Source organism: Lynx rufus, unplaced genomic scaffold (genome assembly GCF_022079265.1).
Source record: "Lynx rufus isolate CCGP_SWC_20201006 ecotype Redwood Valley unplaced genomic scaffold, mLynRuf1.p SCAF_7, whole genome shotgun sequence".
Taxonomy (NCBI): Eukaryota; Metazoa; Chordata; class Mammalia; order Carnivora; family Felidae; genus Lynx; species Lynx rufus.
In genome coordinates this window covers 63,516,925-63,532,607 of record NW_025814889.1, presented here as the reverse complement: position 1 = coordinate 63,532,607, position 15,683 = coordinate 63,516,925, and the positions used below count along the sequence as shown (strand labels likewise).

The window sequence follows — 15,683 nt, the reverse complement described above, 5'->3', positions numbered from 1 at the left end:
GAGAGGGAGACACAGAATCGGAAGCAGGCTCCAGGCTCTGAGCCATCAGCCCAGAGCCTGACGCGGGGCTCGAACTCACGGACCGCGAGATCGTGACCCGAGCTGAAGTCAGACACTTAACCGACTGAGCCACCCAGGCACCCCATGACCTTTTTAGTTTAAATACTCTTCCCCTGGAACAAGAATTTAAAAAGCAAAAACAAAAACTTCAAAACTAAACTGGAGCATTTTCTTAAAATCTTTGGCTTAAAAAGGCTTATATACATAAATATGGAAAAGTTAAATTTGGGGATTAATATGTGCATCAGTGATAGGTACTTATTTCTTATCATAGTGATATCAGAGGTACTAGATATAGCCTAGAGTTGGGAGTCAGATATTTTGACTTTCTTAGCTTTGGTTACTTGAGACATACTAGTTTATTACTCAGTCCCTTCCTCAACTGAAAAAGAAAAGAGGATAAATGAACCTGTCAATTTCACAGTCAGTGTTATATATGTGTATATATGTGTGCATATATATATATATATATACACACACACATACATACATATATATACATATATATATAAAATAAGATTCATCATCTAATCTCAGCTCTTTGGCATTAGATTTTTGTGCACTATGAATTGCTAATATGAGATGGTAGAAAGTTGCCAATTTTAATTAGAATTTTTTTTTTAACAGCTACTTAAAGCGCAGAAGAAGGCCCAGAGAAGGGAACACATGCTAAAGCTCGAGGCTGAGAAGAAAAAGCTTCGTACTATACTTCAAGTTCAGTATGTATTACAGAACTTGACACAGGAACACGTACAGAAGGATTTCAAAGGGGGCTTGAATGGTGCAGTGTATTTGCCTTTAAAAGAACTTGACTACCTCATTAAATTTTCAAAACTGACCTGCCCTGAAAGAAATGAAAGTCTGAGGTAAGCCGGAGAAAATATTTTCCTAAAAGAGAACACATAACATTTTAGCCTAGTTTTTTAGTTTTATATATTTTATAGTATTTATACATACACACACATGTACACACACATATATACGTATATAATAATTAAGAAAACATTATTGTGATTCACAATGGGAAACGTTGGCCAGACCAGACTGTGATAGGGTTGATAGGCTGTCTAGAAGGAAAGTCAATTTGAATGATCTCATTAATGTGCTTTTTTTATTGTAACATTGATTTTAAAAATGATGTCTCATCAAGTTTTGCCCCTATACAAGTATTAATTATGTATATGCTTAAAGGTTTTTTTGTAATTGTCTCAGGCTATTGTATTACCTGAGAGTCTTTGTCTTCTTACTACTGCTGTACTTAAGTGGAGGTTAATAAAATTTAACTTGGCCAGTATCATTAAACTTTCAAAGTGGGATAGGGGCGCCTGGGTGGCTCAGTCGGTTAAGCGTCCGACTTCAGCTCAGGTCACGATCTCGCGGTCCGTGAGTTCGAGCCCCGCGTCAGGCTCTGGGCTGATGGCTCAGAGCCTGGAGCCTGCTTCCGATTCTGTGTCTCCCTCTCTCTCTCTGCCCCTCCCCCGTTCATGCTCTGTCTCTCTCTGTCCCAAAAATAAATAAACGTTAAAAAAAAAAAAAAAAAAAAACTTCCAAAGTGAGAATTATTTGGTGGTCTTCTTATACTGTGAATAAATACTGAGAAGCAAATCTGATAATTTCAAATACAAACCCAGCAACTTGAGGCTACCTAGTTTTTCCCAGTTATCCTGTTTTTGCTTTGATGGGGGAAATCATCTAATGAGCAGATCTCTGTGCTTCTGCTTTGTTAGATATGGGGTCCTTCCAATGTTGTGTCTTTTGGCCATGCTAAAGCAGGGTCAGATTTCAACCATTACTGGAAATCAGCCCTATATCAGGAAAAAAATCTAATAAAACTCTCAATTATCTCTATAGTCATATGTATTTTTTTTTAATTCCCATTCTGATAGTGTAGCCCATCATCATCACCTATGTGGTTGTTTCCTTCTCTTCACTTTGATGAATTTAGGGAGTGTAGCTTACTTTAATATGTGTAAGTGAATCATAATTTGAAAAATAACCTGCTCTCTTTAAAGTCAAATGCAGCTCTTAATATTGCCATTCCACTGTTCTTCCTTCTAGGACATACACTTGATAATTAATGACACTGCATTGACAGCCTCAAACTCTTTTTGGTCTGTTCCTTAGTGGGTCTATTTGATACAATATTTTAGTTGTTTTTAAGAGAAAATGCTTACGTTTGATATCCATAAATAGGCATTTAGTCGTCTTTTACAAAATTTTAACTTTTTGAGAGAGTAAAAAGACAAAATTAACCTTGAATGTCCTGATTGTTGACGAGTTCTACCGTATAAGTTGTACTGCTCCACGTGTATATGTGTGTACCTCTAAAGCTACTTCATTCTGCTCTGCTTTTCCTTGTCAGTGTTGAAGACCAGATGGAGCAGTCATCCTTGTACTTTTGGGACCTTTTGGAAGGTAGTGAAAAAGCAGTGGTAGGAACGACATGTGAGTTTTCTCTACTCTGGACTTATGCAGTAAATACTAGACTTTATGTTTAGAAGTTTAGTATGATATTGAGGGCTGAAACTGTGTCAGTTCATTAGAACTTACATGTCTGACAATGCTATATTCATAGGGAAAAAGATCTCTGTTTAGTTTGGTTAAAAGCAGCTACTGTATAATCATACTCACTAAATGGAACCTAGGGAGAGTTTTTAAGTGGCAAGTCACTATGATTTGAGAATAAGAGCTAAAGACTAGTGCTGGCTTCAACACCGGCTTGACCATTTTGGGGTTCAGTTCTCTGCATAGCAGTACCGTACTAGTTCTATTTAAGAATCTTAAATACATACATTGTTATGTATCGGACCTGCCTAAGAAAATTGGGATGGCTTGGCTACATAGTCTATTGAAGCATTGTTGTCTGTCAATCTGGAAATGATCTGGAGAGAAAGAGGCTTTTGGCTTCCTAAATAGACTTCAGCCAAATGACCAAGTACAAATGAACATTAAGTACATAGTTTTGTGTACTGGCTTAGGATAATGAGAACACTACAAGCTGGTAAACATTTTTGTTAGTAGTGAATGCTTCCTTTTTTGGAAATATATTTGTAGTATAATGCTTTCAAAATTTCTATGTCCTTTCAAGTTTAAATTATAGAAATTTTTTTCTTGGTTAGAATGCGAAATGATACAAATAACTTTGGGACATAGTTTGACAGTTTCTTACAAGTGTATGCTTACCAAATGACCAAGCGATTATACTGCCAGTACCCAAGAGAATTATAAACACATGTTCACGTAAGTACTTGACATGAATGTTCATACCAGCTTCATTCATGATAGCCCCAAACTGAACACAACTTAGATGTACATCAACTGATAATTGATACACAAAATATGGTATGTTCATACAATAGAATCTACTCAGGAATAAAGAAAGGATAAACTGTTGATACATGCAACAACATGGATGAATCTCAAAATAATTATGCTGAGTGAAAGAAGCCAGACCAAAAAATGGATACTTATTTATATGGATAAATGGATCCCATTTATATGGAATTTTAGAAAAGACATAACTAGAATGATAGCAGGTCAGTTGTTGCCAGGGAGTGGGAGGAGGGGATTGATATAAAAGGGACACGAGGGAACTTTTGATGAAAATGTTTTATATCATGGTTCTGGTGGAAGTAACATGACTATGTACCTGCTAAAACTGTACACTTAAAATGACTGAACTAAAATGAATGAACTAAAATTATACCTCAAAGTTTATTAAAAAATAATAAACAAGGCAGCTGGGTGGATCAATTGGTTAAGCATCTGACTTCAGTTTGCATCATGATCTCATGGTTTGTAAGTGGAGCCCGCTTCGATTTCTGTGTCTCCCTCTCTCTGCCCCTGCCCTGCTCGTGCTCTCTCTATCAAAAATAAGTGAATATTAAAAAAAATATATTAAAAACCTGTCATAGTACTCCTATGAAAGGAATAATAGACCCAAATCAAGTATGGGCACCCAAACGTAATTTGGGAATTATGTTTTTAGGGGATATTAAAAGTGAAATAGGGGCGCCTGGGTGGCGCAGTCGGTTAAGCGTCCGACTTCAGCCAGGTCACGATCTCGCAGTCCGTGTGTTCGAGACCCGCGTCGGGCTCTGGGCTGATGGCTCAGAGCCTGGAGCCTGTTTCCGATTCTGTGTCTCCCTCTCTCTCTGCCCCTCCCCCGTTCATGCTCTGTCTCTCTCTGTCCCAAAAATAAATAAACGTTGAAAAAAAAAAATTAAAAAAAAAAAAAGTGAAATAGACTTTAGATCTGTTTATGGTGCAGCTACTTTAACATCATTTTAAGATTTTTCTTGTTCATCAAATGGTGATATGCTAAGAGTCACAGCATAATTCAAGAGTAAAATCTTTATCATGGGATTTTGGAGTTTAAAAATCCTTTAGAGATGGTCCAAGCTAGGGTTTTCTAATGGTTATGTTTGAGGAACTTTTACTTCTATAAAGCCTTAATTACTTGGAAGGTAGAATAATTGCTGGTTGTGATGTCTTTGGGACAGATAGGAAAAATGGCTTTTCTCTCAGTTCAGGGAACAGATGTGTGCTTTTGTAACATAGCCTTTGATTAGGGTCTCTGATTTTAGCCATTTTTCAAATGGTGGAAATGGAGGCCCAGAGAAACTTAAGTGACTTGCTAAACTTTGGGATTCTGATCTTTAAAATTTATATTGATTCAGCATGACAGAAATATGGCTTGCCCATTTGCTGTTCATGATACTGACCAGTTCTTTGAATCCCCCCAATGTGGGGTGTTGACATACTGTAACTAAGATAAAATTATATTAGGATTTCTATTCCAAATAATTTTCCATGAACTATTAGGTTATGTGATAACTAAGTCTTAATCACTCTTTCTTAGACAAACACATGAAAGATCTGCTGTCTAAATTGCTGAACTCAGGCTATTTTGAAAGTATCCCAGTCCCAAAAAATGCTAAGGAGAAAGAAGTATCATTGGAGGAAGAAATGCTAATAAAATCAGAGAAGAAAAAACAATTATTGAAAACTGAATCTGTCAAAGAGTCAGGTTTGTTGTGATCTCGGAAATTCTTTATAGTAGTTGCATTTTTAATATTTACACAGAATGAGTGAAATCATTGTAAAAGGATTGCCTTATTTTAATTTGTTAATTTCTACACGCATGGAAATCTTTACTTGCTGCAGGATAAACTTAGGTTTAGAATAGGTCTCTAGGTTTTATTACTGTGATTTACAGAATGAATGCTAACAGAAACATAGGTTATCCTTTGTTACAGGAGAATACCCTGCTCAAATGAGGCCCTTATGGAATTTGAATGAACCTCTTTGTTAAATTGTTAGTAGGATAATTCCATTTAAAATTGTCACTTAAAATGTTTATAGTAGAATCCAATATGGTAGTAGAATGAGAATGTAAATAATCTAAGGTTAACATATTTGGAAAATGTTTGCCAAAATCAGTAAATGTACTTTTCAAAATTCCACCTTTCTTAAGGGAAGAAATATTTTGAGTGAATGACAGTTTTGCTCCTGTCTGTTGAAGCTCAATTTATTAAAAAAAAAAAGTCATTTCTATGGGGGTAGAGAAGGCAGAGTTCCAGTGGCCACTACTAGCATGATTCAAGTCATTTCTTATGTCTACTTTCTATTAGTTCTTAACACTTCATCTAATGCTTTAGGGTTTCCATTCCCTTACTACCTTCCAACCTTAAACTGGCTCATAGGAGACCTTTAAGGCCTGTTTCAATGACTAATTTTTACCCCATGGGACTAGAGGTATAATTTCAACTTGAAAGAAGCTGTATTTGTGTGTAAGAGGAGATAGTCTTATTTTCAGTCAGTTTTTAACTGCAACTTGACTTTAGAAAAGTGTTATATATATATAAGGAGAACTACTAGCTTTAGCTAGTCTCAGACCACATGCTTTTGACCAAAAAGCAATAGTGAGAATTACTCCTGCCATTAATATATTTCATTGTACTGTCCCTTTTTTTAAAAAAATATGTTACTAGAATGAATTACAGTTGTAATAAGTCTAAAAATGTAGTTTAGTATTTGCTTAATACTCCTTTTATCTTTTCAGAGTCTCTTATGGAACTTGCACAGCCAGAGATACAACCACAAGAGGTAAGTTTCTGAAAGGTAATTTGCTGATTTTGGTTTTTGAGACTTTTGTATTGTGTTGCATTTAGGAGCTGAGGCTCTGGAACTAGGTTTCTTAAACTTGAATCCTAGTTTTGTAGCTTATGAGCTTAGTGACTTTGGCTAAGATGTCTAGCCCAGCTGTGTCTGCTCTCCTCATATATATAGAATAGGGATAATAGTAATGCCTGCCTTATGAGGCATCTTGTGAGGATGAAAGGAGTCAAATTCTAAATTACTTAGAATTTGAATTTGACCTGGTGCACAGTAAACTGCTCAAGCGTTAGCTACTGTTCTTGGCCCTTTAAAGATGGGTAGGATTTTGCTCTCGTTAGAATTTACTCACGTTGGTAATAAAGTATTTGTTCTCTTTTTGAAGTGACATTGAAATTCATGGAAGCTGAAAAAAAACAAAGAGTCAAAGTCACAGTATGACTGATAGAGAAATAAAGAAAAGGCTGCTAATTCAGGAAACATAAGGCTTAAGGTTAAATAGTGTAAATGTGTGTAGTTGAACTATATCCTCTGCCTTAACATTTTAGGGAGTCGGGTAGTAGAGTGGTCTAAGGTTGGCAGAGGCAGAATAACCTTGGTCAAAGAGCCTGAATCAAGCAAACGTGGCACGGTGATGTGCAGTTCTTAGGTAGGTCAAGTATACATTGCTACTGTTGAAGTATCAAAGGTTGTATTTCTGTTAACTGAGGGAAAAGGAATGGACAAAAACATAGGATGGTCTTTTCAAGTAGGATAAGTACAGAAATTTCCTGTTAGTTTAGTATGGTGACTCAGACCAATGGACATAGGAATACTAATAGAGTTCAGTGTTCCCCTCAAGGTCTCTCAAGGTCTTTTATAAATCTTGTGACTCAAGCACGTATTTTCCTCTGGTCTAGTTTCTTAACAGACGTTACATGACAGAAGTAGATTATTCAAGCAAACAAGATGAAGAGCAATCTTGGGAAGCAGATTATGCTAGAAAACCAAATCTCCCCAAATGTTGGGATATGCTTACTGAACCCGATGGTCAGGAGAAGAAACAGGAATCCTTCAAGTCTTGGGAGCCTTCTGTTAAGCACCAGGAGGTATCAAAGCCTGCAGTTTCCTTAGAACAGAGGAAACAAGATCCAAAACTCAGGTCTACTCTGCAGGAAGAGCAGAAGAAGCAGGATGTCTCTAAACCTAAGCCAGCTCCTAGCCAGTGGAAGCAAGAAACTCCTAAATCCAAAACAGGATATACTCAAGAAGAACAGAAGAAGCAGGAGACACCAAAACCTTGGCCAGTTCAGCTGCAGAAAGAACAGGATCCAAAGAAGCAATCTCCAAAGTCTTGGACACCTTCTGTGCAGAATGAACAGGACATCACCAAGTCATGGACCACTCCCATGTGTGAAGACCAGGATTCAAGACAGCCAGAGACTCCAAAATCCTGGGAAAATAATGTTGAGAGTCAAAAACGCCCTTTAACACCACAATCACAGATTTCTCCAAAGTCCTGGGGGGTAGCTCCAGCAAGCCTCATACCAAATGACCAGCTCCTGCCCAGGAAGTTTAATACTGAACCCAAAGATGTGAGTTTGTTTTTATCAGTCTGCTCTGGTCAATGTAGGCATAAATAAGGACTGGTGGTAGTCATAACTTTTTAGTCCTCTTTAAAAAGAATCTCCGAAATCTGTGTTAAATTCATGTATAAAGTATTTCACTTAACTCCTTAATACGTAATTGGTTTTCCCCTTGAAACTGGAAGTAGACCTATTCTGTGTTTTAAGCCTAAGCTGAGGTGAAATTTCCACAGTTAGAAACTATTGTTTGAATGCCAAAATTTTAATGACATGATGTGATATGAAAATAGTGAATAGCTCAGACAAGACCTTAGGGTGAACACATGAGAAATGTAAATGCATGTCACAAGACGAGGGGCTTGTTTTACTGTGTTTCATTCATCATCTTCCGCCTGGCACATGGATGACCTTTTCTGACAGAAGTTACATTTTTCTGTATTCTCTTGAGTTTCTTTCACTCTTTGTAATCACTCAGGTTAGCCTGCACTCTTTGAAGAAGGTACATGGTGGTTGCAGATATTCCAGTAGGTCGGGTAGGATCTGAATTAGTTCTCCATTTCTGTTTCAAAATGAGAATTTTTCTGGAAGTGGAAACTATAGGCTTTAAATATTCTGTAACTAAGTTTGGAATATGAGATTTAGTTCAAATAGAAGACCTCATTCTGTTAATGATAACCTATTTCAGGAAGATAAGAAGGCTTATAATGAATAAGCCTTGGATACACTGCTATTAAGGTTATTAAATTACAAGTTATTTACTTCTATTTAAATATGAACTTGTTACTACCTTGTTTGCTAAGAAATGTGAACTTATCTTCCCAGTGTTTTCCATCTATGTCTAGTAGTGTTCCCTGCACTTCATGCCATTTTAGCCAGAGGCTCTCTGATAAATCTTTGGTCCCCTAACAGTGTGAAAAACTTTTGCTTGGAGAAATCAAAGCATTGCTTTTTATAAATAAACTGCCAAAGGGGCGCCTGGGTTGCCCAGTCGGTTAAGCATCCGACTTCGGTTCAGGTCATGATCTCACGGTTTGTGAGTTCGAGCCCTGCATCGGGCTCTGTGCTAACAGCTCAGAGCCTGGAGCCTGCTTCAGATTCTGTGTCTCCCCGTCTCTCGGCCCCTCTCATGCTCATGTGCTGTCTCTCTCTGTCTCTCAATAATAAATAAACATTAAAAAAAATTAAAAAAACCTGCCACTGTTTCAGTTTTGCCTTACGGGAAGAGAACTTCAGAGTTACTTGTCTCCCTTTGCTCACCTTTTTTCCTCTTTTCTTCAAGTGCTAATATCAATTTTAGCTTCTTCCTGACCCTATAGAAGATTGATAGCCTTATTTCATTAACCAGGTATCACACAACAGTAATTGTAATATGACAACTATTTTGAGAAACTTACTTAAAAAACCCAATTTAATATTTCAGTAAAGCTGTTTTAAGAAACCCAATTTAAAATTCCATTAAGTATAGTAGTACTGAGCCTTTACCTTACCAGAATATTATAGTATATGTTGGATAGTATGTAGAATTAGTTGGAAAGGCCAAAACTCATTTAATTTGTCTTTATGGTACAGACTGCATTATATTGAATTTGCAGGGCCTTTCAGTGACTGAGAGGACACTTCTCTATATAGTACACTGTCTTGCAGTATCAGCTTTCTAGAACATGACTAAGTACAGTCAAGGACAAAATAGAGTTCAAAGCTAAAAGACTAGATAATGTGAAATTAATCACTAAAGCTCATACTTTTCTCCTAAAAGAGTCTTTCGTATATTTACTTAGGATTTATTAACTCTTATTTTGTATGGCACTTTTGACAAGCTTAGCTGTGTGACTTCCCAGTGAATTAGAAGGTGGAGAAGAGGAGCTGGTGGAGACATACTGGCAGCTGTAAGATGTTAACCATATCAGCATTAGGTCTAATTCAGGGTATGCAGCTTTCATAAGCAACTTAGCGTGAGGACTAACCACTTTATAAACATCATTAGTCCCCCGAAGTACTTAATCTGATAACAAAATATAGTAGTGTATTTCTTCAACCTTGGATGTGTTTGTATACATATTTACTTCTTAATGTTTCTGAAAGCAGACATTTAAAAGTGGAATGTGGTGATAGTAACTTTTTCTCTGGGGAAAAAAAATCATTTGCGTGTCTTACAGTTAGTGGTATCTTATAAAGAATATCATCAGCTGATTGTCCATAATGAAAAAACTTTCTGTCAAGGAAGTTTTGTTACTCTGGGTCTTCCCTTTGAAAAGAGGTTGTTTTAGAAAGATATCCATTAGAGGTATTGTGAAAGGGAAAAAGTGTTTATAAAGTTTGCTTAAATTATTTAGAAAATGTATCGTTGTGGAAATTCTTTACCTGACATAGATCTGATAAATGGGCTTTGCTATGTGTTCTGCTTTCATTAAGATGTAGTGATAAGGTGAGTTTCCTGAATTAGGCTGTTGAATGTGAATTTCGCTCTTATACATTGTGGGTTTATTTTGTAGGTGCCTAAGCCTATGCATCAGCCTGTAGGTTCTTCCTCGACCCTTCCAAAGGATCCAGTATTGAGGAAAGAAAAACTGCAGGATCTGATGACCCAGATTCAAGGAACTTGTAACTTTATGCAAGTATGAGCCATTCTTAAATGAATCTTAAATGATATTCCTGGGGCTACTCGCTTCTAATCAGAAGTATTACAGTGAAGTGTTTTTGTTTTTTTTTAATGTTTATTTATTTTTAGAGAGAGAGAGGCAGAGACACAGGGTGTGAGCAGAGGAAGGGCAGAGAGAGTGGGAGACATAGAATCTGAAGCAGGCTCCAGGCTCTGAGCTGTCAGCACAAAGCCTGATGCAGGACTTGAACTCACAAACCGTGAGATCTGACCCGAACCAAAGTCAGATGCTTAACTGACTAAGCCACCCAGGCGCTCCTGTAATGAAGTTGCTAAGAGGTTAGGTTCTGGTGTTCAGAATGCATGGGAATTCTGGCCACTTCCTAGGTCTCACAGTTCAGGCAAGTTACTTTACTCTTTGCCTTAGTTCTTTTTTTGAAAAATGAGGATAATAATTCTTATTCCTAAGTTTGTTGTGAGTAATGAAATGAATTAAACATGTAAAAAGTATAAGTGTTCAAATATATTTTCTGCTGTAGATCATTGGTAGTTTCCACTCAGACTGTGAGAACCTACTCTGTGCTTGGCATTCTGGTAGGTGCTATTGTATGTAGAAAATCATAAGACATTTATTGCCTTCAAGGAGTTTATATTCCAGTTGTATAAGATTTTAACTTGTGGCAATAGTTAAGTGCTAAATTGTGTCATACAGAGTCTTACAGAATTTCAGAATAGTACAATATTATTGAAGGAGGAAGTAGACAAATAAGATCTTTTTGTGTAGTAAAAAGATCTTGAGCTTTGGAATTAGACTTGTGTTTAAATCCCGGTTCTGCTATTTACTGGCTATAAAATCCATGGCAAGTTATTTAGCCTGTAATCCTCTACTTATAAAATGAGGGAATTCCTTACCCATTTAGGTTATTTGAAGATGAAAAGTGATTACTACAAGGGTAGCTTAATTATTCAAAATGTTGGAAACATTTGAAAACTAAGATAGGCAGATGGGAGAGAGAATCGTTACTCATTATGAAAGATCAGAGAGCATGAATGAGCTAGATTAGTGGTTGAGATGAGACTGTTAAACCCTCAGTTGTTGGACATAATAAAAGCAAGGTTACAGAATTAATGCTTGTGTTTAAGAGCTTAAGTCAGGAGGTTTTTTTTTTTCATAGTTAAGCCTTGGAATTACTTGACATAATTTTAAGGTTTGACAGTTACTTTAGATTTTAACTCTTAACTCTTTCTCTTATGAAGACTAAGTTGTTGGAGTATCTGGGTGGCTCAGTTGGTTAAGCGTCCAATTCTCTATTTTGGCTTAGGTCATGATCTCACAGTTTATGGGATTGAGCCCTGCATCAGGCTCCGCTGATAGCATGGAGCCTGCTTGGGATTCTCTCTCTATTCCTCTCTCTCTGCCTCTGCCCTGCTCATGAGTGCTCTCTCTCATAATAAACACTTTTTTTTTTTTTAAATAAAGAGTAAGTTATCAACATTTTGAGATAGTTATTAGCTAGATTCTTATAGCTAATAGCTATGGACAGTGTTGTGAATAATGCAATGGTAATAGCTTTTAAACAGTTTATTTTTTTTTAAGTTTATTTTTGAGAGAGAGCACAGGAAGGGCAGAGAGAGAGAAATCCAAGCAAGCTCCACACCATCAGCACAGAGCCCAACATGGGGCTTGATGTCATCAACTGTGAGATCATGACCCGAACCAATATCAAGAGTCAGACACCCAACTGACTGAGCCACCCAGGTGCCCCAATGGTAATAGCTTTTAAATGAATAATTGTTTCTAGTCATGATTTAAAAAATCTTGTCTTTAGGAATCTATTCTGGATTTTGACAAACCTTCAAGTGCAATTCCATCGTCACAGCCGCCTTCAACTACTCCAGGTAGCCCAGTAGGTATGTAATCATAACTGAGAGTAAACATGCATAGGTCTAACATTTGTTACCTCTTACAAATAATTTTACTCTAGATATCTTAAGGGTTAAATTGTGTCTCTGTGTTAATTCTAAATGTATCTATGTGTCATCAGTTATATATGGGTAAATTACCATTAAGACATTAGTGTGCTCACCTGACCTGTTTGCCTTTTATAGAAGGTCTCCAGATGGTTAAATGGAGAAACACAAGCTGGTTTTGCAAATTTTGAAGTGATTGGGGTCCTTTTGACTCTATAAATCTAGTATTGAAACTTTTTGATCCCAATTATGAGTGAAATTACATCAGTGATATTTAAGTACATTGATTAACACAGTACCTAATGACGGAACCTAGAATTGAATCTGGCCTGATGTTAGGATTTTTGCTCTACACTCATTTATTTCAGGGGAGGAATGAGGTATTTGAAGCCACAGTCCAGTTGTAGTGAGCAGACACCAACTAGAAGATGGGTGTAGTAATTCCTGGATGAAGTAAGGAGAATAAAGAGTAATTAACAAAAGTGATAGACATTAACAAGAAAAAACCAAACCGAAACTATATACTTGAAAAGCATATTAATATACATGACCAAAGGGGGAAAAAAAAAACCTGAAAAGACATATGACCCAGCTAAGAGTTATTTTGAAACTTGGAATTTGAGTGTATCACTTGATTACTATTCATGATAGCTTAGATTTTATCTTCCAGTTTACTATTACTAGTCATTTTTTAAAGTAATAGATTTTTGGAAGCTTTGAAATGCTGCTTTTGCCCTTTTAACCTTAAAACATCATTAGTGTCACAGATGGGACTAGTGTCTCCCAAATCCTCTCTGACTCTTTAGAGCTCTCACAGAAAATTCATGATGGCCTTGAGACCTAGTTTTTCTAGCTATGGCTTATTTTGTAAAGTATAAACTTTTAGTTTCCACCCAGTTGATAGGCATAAACTTTTCTCCTCCCTCAATAGTTTACTGTTGATTTCACTCTCTGCAGCATCTACAGAACAAAATCTTTCCAGTCAAAGTGATTTTCTTCAAGAGCCATTACAGGTAACTTCTCCAAAGTAATCTTTCTTTGCTATTTTTAATTTCTTTGTTATTCAGGGAAGAAACTCTTGCTTTGGTAAGATAGATCAGACTTGCTGATTCTAATGTACCTAACTAAATTATTGAAAATGTTCTAAGGATATCTAGTTTTTTAGATTAAGTACAACTGGCCCTCCAAAGGTTACCTAATGATCATGGGGAAGACATCTGTTAAAATAGAGAAGGCTGGCAGACTTTAATAAGGAAAGAGCAAGCCTGAAGAATTCAGAGATACCTTGTCTGGGAATCTTACTCTGCCATTGGCTACTTAAGTCACTTTGGTAGAGCAGCATAGTCAAGAGTCTAAAGAAAGATACTAATTTTGTTTAGCACATGGTTAGCTAATCTCCTGCCTCCCTTCACACATAAGAGTTGACATTCTGAGGAACTGATTTTCACAGAACACCTTAGATTTACAAAGGAACCAGATCATTGAGATCTCTGATGCCACATTGCACTTCTATCAATAGTAAGTTCAAGAAAAAAAAAAAGTACAAGGTTTGATAGTTTTCTGGTCATTACCTTTAAAAAAAATTATCAGGATCCCTCTGAAAACTTTATGGCAATTTTCTTAACAGTAGCATCCCTGATAGGTTAAGTATTTTGACCAGATGGCTCAACATTTGTTGCCTTCCTGTCCAAAAACTTCTGAGTAAATACCATTTGTTTACAATGGTTTATATTTAGTTTGATAAGGTATGGCTCAGTTTTCAAAATGTATTTATTGAGCTGAGTCCCTCACCCTACTCACTGGTTTAAGGGTTCCATGTTACCTGTTCTAGCTGTTAGGGTTCTACATGAGGCTTTCAATGGATAAGTTAAAGGTTTTCAAAAAGCTGTTGGTCTAGTTTAGTAGTTCTCAGGGGCAGGTCTGTGGATGGCTGCATCAGAAGCACTTGATCACTTTAATAAAGGTATCTATATATATCTCTGTATATATATCTATATATCTATCTGTAAGGTTTTTTAATTTTTTTTTTTTTTTTTTGAGAGAGACAGCAGAAGTGGGGGAGGGGCAGAGAGAGAGGGAGACACAGAAGCAGGCTCCAGGCTCCAAGCCATCAGCACAGAGCCTGATGCAGGGCTTGAACTCATGAACCACGAGATCATGACGTGAGCCGAAGTCAGAGGCTTAACTGACTGAACCACCCAGGTGCCCCTAAAGATATATATATCTAGATATCACCTTAGACCTAATGGATCAGAATTTCCAGGGACGTTATCTAGACATCTATATTTGTAATAAGCTTCCTGGGTGAATCTGCACCTGCATTGTTTGGGAATCACAGGTCCCCAGCATCATGTTTACTCACCAATACCTAAAACTGCTTTCAGCTGGTCTGCTTAAAGAGCAGTAATTTGGAAGCAAGAAGTGCCATAACTTCTAAAGAAATACTAATGTGAAGAATTTATCTTTATTTTTTGTTGTTGTTGTTAAGTGAACCTTTTAAATTCAAAAGCTCAGGTATCAATGTCTTAGCTTAACATTTGTAAATCTTTCCGCAGCAGGAAACTTCTGTCCCCACAATACCCAGTTCCAATTATTTTGGGCAGTTGTCTTGTTATTTTAAAAAGAGGACCAGAAGAAAGACCTAGTTTTAGAAACACTACAGTATCATAATAGTTCTAATGTTTTAGTCGGATCTAAATTATACCTATTTATTTAGGTATATAAAATTTCAAAAGGATTTAAAAATTTTTTTTCTTAAGATCTCTTTTAAAACTTGGTCCCCATCTCCTTCCCAAGAAGTGGCCTATTATGATGACCCTCTCTAGAAGGTCACTGAAATGTAACTGCTCTGGATATTTGGTTGCCATTAATTAGTTTCCAATTAACCCATTTTATTACTTGGGCTTCTGAGATTGAGATAAAAGGAGTTGATTCATGTCATGGACACTTCAGACCTTGTGATTGCTGGATTTTTATAGATCTCTCCCTGTTATGTTCTAATATCTTTGTGCCATAGAATTCTTTTGTAGCCACTTTCTTAGTTTTTTATTGGTTACAGTTGTCACAGCCTTAGTTTTTCCTGTGCTTGCTTTCTTCCAGTTTTTGTTTTATGTTATTAGCTTTAACATTATGTTAGAATTTTGGTGCCTCTGTAATTTATGTAGAGCTTATCATTTCTCTTTCTTTCTTTCTTTCTTTCTTTCTTTCTTTCTTTCTTTCTTTCTTTCTCTTTCTGTTTATTCTTGAGAGAGAGAGAGACAGAGTGTGAATGGGGGAGGAGCGGAGAGAGAGGGAGACACAGAATCTGAAACAGGCTCCAGGCTCTGAGCTGTCAGCACAGAGCCCGATGTGGGGCTCAAACTCACAAGCCA

The 15,683-nt window shown here is 36.7% G+C and overlaps 1 protein-coding gene across 5 annotated transcripts in view; it reads left to right on the top strand.

The window, feature by feature from the left end:
- The window catches only part of CAPRIN2 (caprin family member 2), a 45,584-nt gene that overhangs the window by 17,155 nt on the left and 12,746 nt on the right, over positions 1-15,683 (top strand). For all 5 annotated transcript variants that reach the window (XM_047066580.1, XM_047066582.1, XM_047066581.1 and 2 more), the window contains 8 exons: positions 688-926; positions 2,423-2,505; positions 4,922-5,089; positions 6,125-6,168; positions 7,077-7,751; positions 10,235-10,357; positions 12,171-12,252; positions 13,270-13,325. In XM_047066580.1, coding sequence (XP_046922536.1) covers positions 688-926; positions 2,423-2,505; positions 4,922-5,089; positions 6,125-6,168; positions 7,077-7,751; positions 10,235-10,357; positions 12,171-12,252; positions 13,270-13,325 — 1,470 coding nt within the window. The remainder of the gene's footprint in view (positions 1-687; positions 927-2,422; positions 2,506-4,921; positions 5,090-6,124; positions 6,169-7,076; positions 7,752-10,234; positions 10,358-12,170; positions 12,253-13,269; positions 13,326-15,683) is intronic.